Below are 12816 nucleotides of genomic sequence, written 5' to 3'. Positions count from 1 at the left end.
TTAACTATTTAAAGAAAGCTTCCAAGATACTCTTACCTTGTCCATAGCTAATGCAAATCCGGCTGGGCTTATTAGTGAGACCATCCAAAGAGCTATTGAACTGGAGTCTCTAGCAAATACTTGTATGAAATAGAATAAACTCAATATGGTAACGGCAAAATTGCCCAAAATACCAGCTGTCTAAAAACCAAATATGTATTTTACAAAATATTAGTACATGTACAGGGGGAGTTAACGATAAAATTCATTATCTCGTTTGTTTTCAGAATTACAAAAAAAAATTATGTTAAATAGAAATATACAGGGTGCTTAAAAAAAGTGGAGCAGCATATAACCTTTGAATAAAAAGACTAAGAAAGGAGTTTAATATACTAATATTATACCGGGTGGTGCATTGTCGTTGAAAATATAGGAAATTGTATGCAAATTTTCAACTGTCCAAATATTGGCTCCCCTATTAATTTTACAGCCCAGTCGTAAATAGTTTTTTTTTAAAGTCTGCCTATACTGAATACACATATCAATTTTGAATAGTTTTGGACAAGCCGATTTTAAGTAATTTAAAAAATACTACAATTGACAATTTAAATTTTATCATAGATAAAAGAAACAAGTTTAGATTGGAAAGTGCCCATAAGGGCATTGTAAATACTATTTGGTGCTGTTCTTACAACGAACGGTCGCTTTTCAAAGCTTTTGATAATTTCGGAGCGGTTCGGCTTTTTCCGAAATTATGTCGACAAATATTATTGATTCAAATTTATTATTACTTTCTTTTAATTTTTTAAATAAAATACAGTGTGTTGAACCGTGGGTATGAAACATTGGAAACCGACGTTATACCACGATCCACGATGGTTTTTGCAGTTCACAGTTTTTGCAGTTCGCAGTATTAATGATACAAGTTCGATACGAACATCATCACGTTAGCCGAGTGGCTTAGTTACACAAGTTTCATTAAAAAGTTCGTATCGAACGTGTATCATTCAAAATTTAATCTACGACGCGACACGAGGGACGATCCAAAGAGATTTGATTTAATTTAAAATATCAAAGACATCCTCATAAAAATTAAAATTCAAAATTATCAGTTGCCCATATTAGTCGACGCCGTGGTAACCGTGCTTGTTGATTGTTTCCATTTTGACTTTGACAACTCAATTATTGATGTTCAATTTTGTGTTAAACGTTCAGTTTTAGCAAAAAGCAAAAAATAATATTAATATGGGTGATTCTGATTCTGAAAGTGTCCCTTCGGATATTGAAGGCATTGCGCAAAACGTTGTCGATTCCCTACTTCCCGAAAAATCAAGACAAACGTACGAGCAAGCCTATGTAAAACTTGAAGATTGCTGTAAAGGGAAAGGAATCAAGAATAGTAGGTACCTTTTTTTGCTTGTTTCTTATTTTAAAATAAGTGGCACTAGTGCTATTATGAAAGCCATAATGACATCCAAATGACAATAGGTCTGTTCGTTTTCCTGTTATTATCGATTCTGAATCGACCTAGAACTCTCCAGCGCATGCGCAAATGAAATAATGTCTTCATATTTCCTTCTGCGCATACGCATCACAATTCTAGGACGGTTCAGAATCGGTAATAACAGGAAAACGAAAAAAGCTAATGTTAAATTGTCGTAGATTAAATTTTTAATGCCATTTTTTCACAATTATCGCGGGTTTGACTAAATAACATTTAAACTAAACTTGCAAAATAGCAATAAGTACTTTGAAAATGGACGCTTTAAACACTTTTCGGGATTTTTTCAATGTGGGCAGTTTAAGTTTTATAACATTTTATAATTTTTGAAGGTTCTGACTTTGAGAAGAGAAAATTACCTATTTCTGTTCTTATTTGGCGGTTGTCCTTAGCAACCACTATAGCAGCGCCCTATAACGTATGCGCTCCAAAACAATTATAAGTTTTGGCGGCGATCATTCCAATCTAAACTTGTTCCTTTTATCTATGACTTTTATTTAAAATTTCACGGATTTTTATTTATGACTCTTCGCGTACGATTTTTCTTTATATGCTCCTTCCTTAATCTTTTTATATCAATGGATATAACATACGTTTTTTATAAGATAGTTCGCCTATATAGATAATGACTGTATGAAAATTTACACCAAAAGTTGTAATTCAAAACTTACCCTAGACTTGTCAAAGAAAGGCGTTATCATAAATCCAAACATAATAATGCTCAATGAGTACATAAAAATCAGTAAAAATATCATTCCAAAGCTGGTATTGGTAAAAATATTCAGAGCAAAAACTAAAGAACAATAAATTATTGTCAGCAGTAAGACAAATATTGCGTATATAATAAACCAAGATAGCCTAAAAAAGATTACCGTTGTTACAGGAAAGCAATTTTCTAAGGTTTACGACTTACCAGAATACCGAGTCGTACAGCCCCATAATTTTCATGCCCTCCTTTATTTTCTTCTCCTTCTCCCCGACAATTAGAATAAGTAAGTACGTAATAAACTGAGACAATGCAATAACCGTATAAAATGGAATTAGAACACGAACTATCACCATCCAGCTTCCGGTGTACGACGATTTAGGAAACATTTCTAGTAGGATACTGGGTACATCCAGATTCTCAATACCGGCATCTAACTAAAATTAAAATAAATTATATAGCTAATTAAATTTGCTGTATGATTAAAAGATCAAGTTGGCTTCTGGTTGGCTTGGAAGTAAAGATCGATAATATTCGCTATACATCAGGTTTAAAAAAAGTCCCATCTCTCGTGAGATATAATAAGATATTTTTTTCTTTAGTGATGGGATAACTCGAGCGAAAATTCGCTGATATGTATGGAAACGGTCCATTATTGGGTAAAATATACGAGGTACCCCAAGAAGTTAAATACAAAAGTTACAGGGTTTGTAAATATCTACTGGCGAGTAATAAATTTAAGTATACAGGATCGGTCATAAAGTGGTGGCACATCAAAGTTTCATTTTTCTAATTGGAATTCCCTTATATAATTATTGCATATTTCAATTCTTCCTTCAATTCTAAGCTAAAATAGAAATACACACAATGTACCTCAAGCCAACCGTTTCCGAGTTACTGACTTTTGAAAATATCACTTAAACAATTCAATTTAATTAATTTCGATGTGTTCGGTTTCATTTAACGATGCTATTCTGCGGTAACCGTGATACTTAATAATATTTTATTTAAATACTAAATAATATTTTATGTTTTTAAGTTAGCTTTTATACTATATGTATAAAGTGAGATTATATCAAAATTAATTACAAAATTTTCGTTTAACATTTCAAAACCAAAACTCGACATCTCGGAAACGGTTGGATTTAGGTACATTATATGTATTACAATTTTTGCTTAAAATTGAAGGACGAATTGAAATATCCAAAAATATACAGGGGGTTCTCTTTAAAAAAATGAATCTTTGAGGTGCCACGACTTTATGACCACTCTGCATACTTAAATTTATGACAAGATGTTAGGCATTTAAAAACCCTATAACTTTTGTATTTAACTCTTTTGAGGGACCTCGTATACTTTGCCTAATAATCGACCGTTTCCATCCATATCAGCGACCCTATATTATAATTTTCTTTCAAGTGCATTTTGTGATTTGAATGAAATTTTGAGGGTAAAAATTACTAGAAGTGATACGTAATTTAATGTTATAAAAGTGTTGGGAGAGTCCCCATGAACCTACATAATGGGATAGAACGTTTAATGCCGATTAAAAGTTGTTTATTGATCTTTTGCCTATTTCGACATCCTTGACGATATAAACGCAACTTTTCCTACTAAACGCGAGTTTCACCCTCTGTAGCTCAGAAACAAAGCAGAATCGGACCGATATTAATATAAAAAATACACCTGTACAGGGTGGGTCAAATTCGACGCTTTTAAATGGAAACACCCTTTTCTATCGGAGATAGACAAAAACTAATATCGGTGTCTGGAGCTCAATTTTTGTCAAAAACATGATGGTGAAAATCGCATATCGATATTTGTTACCGTTTTGGAGTTACGGGGTGTTTTTCAAAAATATGCATTTTTAACAAATCGCTGTAACTTTTTTGCTATGGAAAATTTTGTATTTTTATGGAAACATTTCCAAAGCACCTTTTTACGTAGAATCTAATGTTTTAAGTATAATTTTTTTTTAAATTAATAATTTAAGAATTATCAACAGAAAATTTTATTTTTTATATGGGACACCCTGTATATTTTTAATTTATTGAAAAGAATGTAAAATTACCTTTTCAAAAATATAACACACTTGATATTTTGCTCGATTCCTCTTCGAGATATAGAGTATATAAAAATTCGCCCGCTTTAAATAAGTAGGCTTTGAACGGCACCGGCTCTAATGCAAAAAAATTCTAGCTGTGAGCATCAATTAAAACGAAAATAATATTTGCTATGAGATATTCAGAACTTTATAACAATTTAAAATATATTTAACCAACATCAACACATTTAAACTATATCTAATAACAATAAAAATAAATAGCAAACCAAGACATGAGATTTTGCCACAGGTGTTCGACATATCGACCCTCTTCTGTTATGGACAGACGGGGCAGTTTTTGAACATTTCTCGCGGAATTCATTAACACAGTGGGAGTGAAAGACACCCTCTCCTAACTGCTAAGTATTTCTAATTCTTGTCTAGATTATACGGAAGAATAAGGAACCTTTATTCTTCCGCAAATATATCCATAAGATTAGATCCATGGGCACTAAGTCAGGCGGCCTCGACGACCAACGGCTGGGATCTTGGTTAGCTATTCAATTATTCTTGACATTGGCTGCAAAAATTTGCTAATAACTTCAGCGTTCAGAGGCGGTGCGTCGTCTTGCTGGAAAAATATGTTTTCGAGTTCCATTAAGGGCATATTATCAATAAGTGGTCCAAAGCCTACTAGTTTAAAGTGGCGAATTTTTTAAAAACTCTGTATTGCAAAGGGAATTATAACAAAATATCGAGTATGCTATATTTTTGGAAAGGTAATGTTAAATTATTTTCAGTTAATTAAAAATATAGAGGGTGTCCCAATTAAAAAATTAATTTTTCTGTTGATAACTCTTAAATTATTAATTTAAAAAAATATATAATTAAACCATTAAATTCTACGTAAAAAGGTGCTTTGGAAATGTTTTCATAGAAATACAAAATTTTCCATAGTAAAAAAGTTACAGCCATTTGTTAAAAATGCACATTTTTGAAAAACACCCCGTAACTCCGAAACGGTAACAGATATTGATGTGCGGTTTTCACCATCATGTTTCTTGATGAAAATTGAGCTCCAGACACCGATATTAGTTTTCGTCTATCTCCTATAGAAAAGGGTGTATCCATTTAAAAGCGTCGAATTTGACCCACCCTGTACATGTATATTGAAACCAATTAAACTTTTAGTTACGTAATCGAGGGCGCGATTTTTAAATTCATTGTTGCCAACCCTAGCAACATATTCATCGCCGGACTTTCTAACCGATATTTAAATTTCCCGCTGGAGATACAGGTGGTAACTCTGCTGTAAAAAATGTCATTGTTGCCACATTTATTTATTTATTTTCTGTCATTGTTATTCGTTTTAACACTTGAGTTTTTTGTTTAAATGAATTGTATTGTGATATTTTAAGCTTAAAAAAGTTTACTAGCAGACGTTCCAGTCGAATTGTTCCTTTTAGAACCTCTTTTAGTGCGAAGTGTACAAGGTAGCTTAATAGCCGTAAAAAACTCATCGCAACTTTATTAGAATATTTTAAACGGAAAAGCCGTAGTAATGGCCCCTTATGTCCCTTAAGTGCTGTTAAGAAGGTGAGTTTTGTTCATGTAAATATTAACTGTTTATATATTTATAATTATTTTTTTTGTTTCCTAAAATACTTGGATTAAAAGAAAATACGTTTAAGTGGGCAACGCTGTGCCGCTCAAGCTTAATCACGTGACTAAAGGTTTATTTGATATGAACTATAAACTATACTTACTTTTATTTTGGTGAAATCTATTAAAGCTTGTAGAGCGAGGAAACCAGAGTAATAATATTGATTAACCGGGCAACTTTCGCCCACTTCGATGGCTTCGGGTAGTACCGGTGTAGGTACTCCAGGCACATGCTGCCAAAACGAATTGTACTCCCTACATTTTGCTGGCGAGCTGAACAATTGAGTTGTCGATGGAGTACCATAAATATTTGGATTGGTACGTATTTCATAGCTAAAAAATAAAAGAGTTCATTGAGTTTTATTGCAGTATATGCGGGAGTTATAATTAGTTTATATTGTAAACACAAAACATTTTCCGATGCACGTCATCAATCATATCAACATTGACATTAAAGTCTATAAACCTGACTAAATGAAATTTTGGCTAAAGTGTTTAAATTTGTTGTATAATTTAAGATACCGAGCAGCTCTTCATTTTACTTTATAGAGCAAATGCTTGTAACAGATATTTTATTTAGATTGAAGCTACTAAAGTTTGTTTAAACCGAATTTTATTATCGCTATGTTGGTCACATTGCAATGTTGTCCTTTACTATTTGACAATTAATTATCCTAATATCAGTCATTATTTTGTATAATATCATGTTGTTGAATCTTTGTAAGCAATTCTCGTTTTTTTGCCTATTTTCGTAGTCTTTTTTTAATTGCACTTTTAAGTACAAACAGTTCTTTTAAGAACTAAATTTTCGAATTTTTGTTTTGCATTTCTTGAAATTTGTGTGTTGAAAATATGTCGAAGCATTTAAACTAGTCGAAGCAAAGAGCTTGTAGCTTCCCTGATAAACAATTTGAACAAGAACGTGAAAATAAAGTTCTTTTATTACCCTTGATTGCAGTTAGAGAAGTAAGTTTGATTGATAAGCACATTATACCACTTTCAAAGTTTTATTAAATTCTGTGATTATTAGTTTGTGCATTAATAGAACCCTCTGACTTGTTATTACCACTTGTTATTACCACTTATTTGTAAGATGTACATCAATAAATAAATATATATATATATATATATATATATATATATATATATATATATATATATATATATATTATATATATATATATATATATATATATATATATATATATATATATATATATATATATATATATATTTATATAAATAACCCATAATAACGCTTAGAATAATTTTTATAATAGACTAGCTTTTGCCAATATGTAATAAGTAAAATAAGCTATAAAACAAATAAATCAATTAATTACTAAAATATTTGTTACTAAATTAAGATTCATCTCATAAATTCATCACAATCTGGCAGCGCTGTCGCCATCGCTTGTCACTCAAAGTTGATCACGTGCATCGGAAATTGTTTTGCGATTACCATATGTTTGTGTTACCTACCTCAACGGGTTATTTATAGGATCTGAATTTTGAAAAATTACTGCTATCGGTATATCATTTGGTTCCATCCAGTACGCCGTTAATAATTCTTCTATACTCGGATATATAACCCAAGCAATAGGTGGTACCCTTCTTTGCTGTTTTGCATTTATATTGTCCCAGAGATCATCGATAGTTCTCAAAAAGTCCTTAAATAAATACGGTACTCAATATTTTTTCTCGAAGTAAATGGAAATATTTATGTTGGCTAGTTATCTTTTCATATAGTATTGTCCATAAAATCCACATGAAATTTATTCCATGGAATGTGTTTCAATCAGTTTATTCTATTAGAAGATATGCTGTTTATACATATCGGGCAAAATTATGTCAATATACACGATTGCAAAATATTCGTATATAAGTTATTTCTCTTAAAAAATGTTAAAATATATTTACTTGGAGTTAGATATCTATAGATAAAAAGAACTGGTTATATTTTGCCAAAATTCTGCCAAACTAATGTTATAAAAGTTAAAGCTTTAGCTATATTGTATAGAATAAAATTCTTCACAATTATTCCTATATCACAATAACTACGAAATCTTTTGCAATATTTTACCATATGGTTTTCACCATACTACTCTAATAGGGAAATATTACTTTAATACACTAATCCAAAAATTCTAAAAAAATATCATAATAAAACAAACAGTTAAGTGTCAAATAAAAGGTAATAACTGAGTAGTTAGTTATTCTTTTAACTGGGCCAATATTTTTACTGAAATATTTATCGACATAAGCTGTAAAAACTTATTAAATTTATCGACTTTGTCATATGTTTCCAAAGTTATACGAGTTTTAAATGTTGCCCCAGTTAACAATAAAGTTGTTCACATAATACAAGTATTGCGCTTTGTTCAGCATATAAAATGATGGTAAAATATATATATTTTTAGTGGTGGATGCCAATGTAATCTGAATCAATTTTGTCCACGCTATTATTTTAATTTTGCCTATAAATAATAAGACAGTATTTCTAATACTCCATTTTATATGTTTAGTCTTTTATTCTTTCGTTTTATAATTGGATCTTCTTACTTCTTCTATATAGAGCATCGATTACCTCTCGCATGTACTTGTGATGTGTGTCATCAGTGTTTCACAAGTACACAGGACCTACAGTTTATTGCCGAATCCGAACGGTACTATTTGAGAGGGTGTACAAGGCAAATATACTCAAGGTGATTTGCCATTGTCTTCCTTGGGGTGGCGGCTCGTTGGTCGCTCTATTTAGATAAATAAATATTTTTATTTAAATAAATAAAGCGACCGTACTGGCTGGGGATCGAACCCAGTACCATAGTTTAAGGAAAAGAGTAGTTGCACTCTCGCAAATATTTTCTGACAGTTTTTGCAAGCTGTCGAAAATCGGCAGCTTGCAAAGCGTTTCAGTTGAATTCCGTCCGTCAAGCTGCGAGGTTCGAGCGTTGCGTCCCAAACACAGAGACGGATTGACAAAAAATGAGTGCCTTACTGTGTGCTGCTATTAATTGTAGTAATAATTCAAAAAATTGTTCTTTGAGTTTTTTTAGATTTCCATCGGATGTAAATCGGCAAGCTGATAGTAATTATCAATAAACATTTAATTATATTTGTTTATTTTAGAAGCTGAGATATTATGTAATTAATTAAATGTTATTATTTTTTTTTTAGCATGTGGGCAAATCTTAGAAATAGTTTTTTAGATATACAGGTTGTCTCAAATATGCGCATGAAAATATTCTTTGGTCAGGGGATTTGCCATAAAATTTTCATTACAATAATAATTTACGAGATAATTTATATAGATTGGTTTTTGAAACAATTTTAGAGTAAATATTTTGTACATCTAAAGTCTCCGCAAATTATTCATATTTTATAAATGAAAGAATTTTATAATAGCATAATCTATTATAAATTTAGTGGACTGTATTTTTTTATGTTTTTTTTATTTTATTTATTTTTTATTATAAGTGGTCGTAATATAACAATATTCAAAATATTCTAGACAAAATATTGAGCTTATATTTGAGGGAAGAAAAGTGCCACACCTAGCTTTAAACCACCGTAAATATACAGGGTGGCCCATTATTGCGAGGAAAAGTTTTATTCATATGTTTCAAGGTTTATAAAGGGTCGTATCCTAAAATATTTTGTTATATACAGGATGTCACAAAAAAGTTATGGTAAAGTTAATTTTATTTTTTTTTAATTATTTTATCATTCTATATACATTATTCTATATAGGGTATTTTTTATGGCGATGGCGTCACCAAAATCGGAATATTTAAAATGGTATATCTCAATTTTTTTAAATGCAACATTCTGTATATTATTTTTCGATCAGATGCAGAATTAAAAAGTGAACATTTTGTTATTTAAAGTGTTTCTCTAAATTTTTAACGGTTTCGCAGATATTCGCAGTATTATATTACATATAGCTGTTTCAACAGTAAACTTTTATCAAAGCCACCTAATATGATCTTTGTCTGATATTTTATCGTTAGAAATCCCATATGTAATGAAATACAGAAAATATTTGCCAAACGCCTAAAAATTTAAGAACACTTTAAATATAAAAAATGTTCACTTTTTAATTCTACATCTGAAAGAAAAATAATATACTAGGTGTTGCATTTAAAAAAAATGAGATACAACATTTTAAATATTACGATTTTGGTGACGCCATAAAAAATACCCTGTATACGATAAAGTACATTTTTCTACGGGAATTTATTCTGGTGTTCTTGTCATGTTTAAGAAAACATAGCTAAGTATTAATAAAGTTATATTCACTCTAGTTTTTTGCCACTTTTCATATATCATGTTTTTAACCAAAGTTTTAGTAAATAAGAAATAGAATGGCAACACCGCAGTGTGCTTTAAATAGAATCCAGTTATCTACAGAAAATTAAACTTAAATAAATAAACGTTTCAAATAAAAAAAAATTGTAGAAAATCTCTGAAATAGATAATAATATAAAAATGTTATTATATATATCTTCCCATCAGAAGATTTTCAGATACAGAAGAATTGTTACATACACGAAATGTGAAAACATTCTGTTTGCAAGCAAGTTTTTTCTGGATGATCAATTTATTTTATTGGGAACTCATATTTTTCTAAATACATATCTGTGAAACTACGGCAAGTGCCACGACTATACTTAGCCTAGTTAATAGACCACAACTATACAGCTACGTCAGTGGTCACGGGGGGCGAGAACAAGGTCATATAAAGTGGCAGAAAAAGAACAAAGGATTTGACAAGGAGTAAATCTACTAGTTTCCTTATACTATGCCAGTACCTTCCGCTCCGCAAATCAACACACTAGCGCTGGAGCTACGGCCGGCCACTTATAATACATTTTTTATAATTTGATTCTCATAGATAAATAAATATTTAAAGAAATGATAATCGTAGAACAGAAAATTATGCACAACTAATACTAATGAACAAAATATAATCAAATTATTTGATATAATAATTATTTTTCTACTTAATTACACATATATGTAAGAAAACTCATTGTGCTTCGATTGATAAAATAAAAACAACAAAAACAAACAATACGTACGATATCTACACATATCGTAAAATGTATTACTATTGAATTTACTCCAAAACTCAACTAGCGAGATAGATTTATCAGTTCTGTATATGAACGACCTACTTTTACCTCACTTCATTCGCAATAGATTTTTCTACATTGAGACATTTATATTATCGCGTTATAATATTGTATTTCCAAAAAATTTAGAGCATAAATACACATATAAACAGCTGTATATTATGGTACATTTACAGTGACTATATACCATCTGTATACAAGAAATGATATTACCACATTATGCACTAAATTCTAGGCGCTCTTTTACATAATTTCGAGTAGGTAACTTACAACCACGAAAATTTCGAGTTACCCATTTCGTACATTCAGGTGACAAAATAATTAAGTTAAATTAAAGTCAATTAAACAATTTATACCTGGACTTCTGTAGAATTAGGTACAACTGCAACCGAGTGGCTAAAATTTCTAAAATTTGCCAATAGTTCAGCTTCACCTCGTGGTCGATTCATTTCGGGAAAATTCGGATTTGGCATGGCTATCTTGATCAGGAATAACACTCCTAACGTGTATATTGGCAGAAGAACTTCCTGTAAATGAACATTGTCAGTTAATTACAAAGAATTAAATCATTGTCCAATATATTCTATACAAGTTTATAAACATCTCGTTTAAACGATATCTCAAACATTTATTAAATGCAATTTTTAACCTTAGTAATTGTTTGTTATATCAGTTACAGGTTATATTGTTGGTTATATTAGGAATGTCAATCCTGAAATATTTTCATTAATTTGGGACTTGATCCGTAATACTAATCGCGAGATCCCGGGATTTAATCCATTTAGATGAATATCGAAGTAGAATATTCCTTAGAAGTGTATTGTAACAATAAACCAACGCAAGTTATTCATTAACTCTGAAATGGTTTCATAATTAAATTAATACAAATTAATTAATCATTTTATGGTATAAATAACAAATTCCATCTCCTAACTCAATTAACAAAATTGGCTATTGGGTCGAAAACAAAGATCATTAGGAGAGAGTTACTGACGTGAAAGGAAACAATTTATAAATACGCCTTAATACTGTATTTAATGAAACTGGCTTTCTGCGAAATAAAATTCTATTTTTGGAATATATTTATCATCGTTATTTTTCTCTTCCATTCTACTCAAAACGCAAAATAATCTTATTTATAAGACCTAAAATTTATTTTATACTGTAAGCGATACCAATTAAACTTTTAGTTACGTCATCGAGGGCGCGATTTTTAAATTCATTGTTGCCAACCATGGACGTATTCGACGCCGGCGCGGCGCCGGCTGACCAGCTGGAATTTTCCGCTGGGGATTCAGGTTATATTTATTTCCTGACATTGTCATTCGTTTTGACATTTTAGTTTCGTATTACGAGTTTTTGGTTTAAAATGGATACTTGGCTAGTTTTAAACCTAGCCAGCTATTTTGCAAATTAAAAACTAAAAGCGCTGTTTTTTTGAAGGAACCCGCCTGTTCTAGCAAAATTTATTTTGTTTTTATTTTATTTTGCTATTTGAACCCAAGGATACTATAGAGATAAGGATAGTTCGATTCCTATCTTCCTGTACTGTCAGTTTTTTCACGTTATCTAGGGACCGAGTTGAAGTTCGCGCTAAAGATTTTAGACAGTGACAGTTATTTTTGCGTTTGACGGACGAACGCACAGTGCGGCGGAAGATAAATCTAGCGGGACAAAAACATTAAAATGATGTTCTAGTTAAATAAAGCATGACGATATGCTAAAGGTTTTTTTTTACTTTCTGATAATTTATAATAAAACTAAATGATTATTACTAGTTTTAATAAAC

At 30.7% G+C, this 12816-nt stretch overlaps 1 protein-coding gene across 2 annotated transcripts in view; it reads right to left on the bottom strand.

The window, feature by feature from the left end:
• Positions 1-12816, bottom strand: part of LOC115875948 (ATP-binding cassette sub-family A member 5-like) — an 82094-nt gene that overhangs the window by 26991 nt on the left and 42287 nt on the right. For both annotated transcript variants that reach the window (XM_030891554.1, XM_030891555.1), the window contains 6 exons: positions 11384-11554; positions 7375-7562; positions 5997-6225; positions 2394-2623; positions 2152-2338; positions 37-180 (listed from right to left, as the gene is read on the bottom strand). In XM_030891554.1, the coding sequence (XP_030747414.1) occupies positions 37-180; positions 2152-2338; positions 2394-2623; positions 5997-6225; positions 7375-7562; positions 11384-11554 (1149 nt within the window). The remainder of the gene's footprint in view (positions 1-36; positions 181-2151; positions 2339-2393; positions 2624-5996; positions 6226-7374; positions 7563-11383; positions 11555-12816) is intronic.

This window comes from Sitophilus oryzae, unplaced genomic scaffold (assembly GCF_002938485.1).
Source record: "Sitophilus oryzae breed Bouriz unplaced genomic scaffold, Soryzae_2.0 scaffold_1396_pilon_pilon, whole genome shotgun sequence".
NCBI lineage: Eukaryota > Metazoa > Arthropoda > Insecta > Coleoptera > Curculionidae > Sitophilus > Sitophilus oryzae.
Note: the sequence above shows the minus strand (reverse complement) of the source record. Positions and strands in the feature narration are given on the sequence as shown.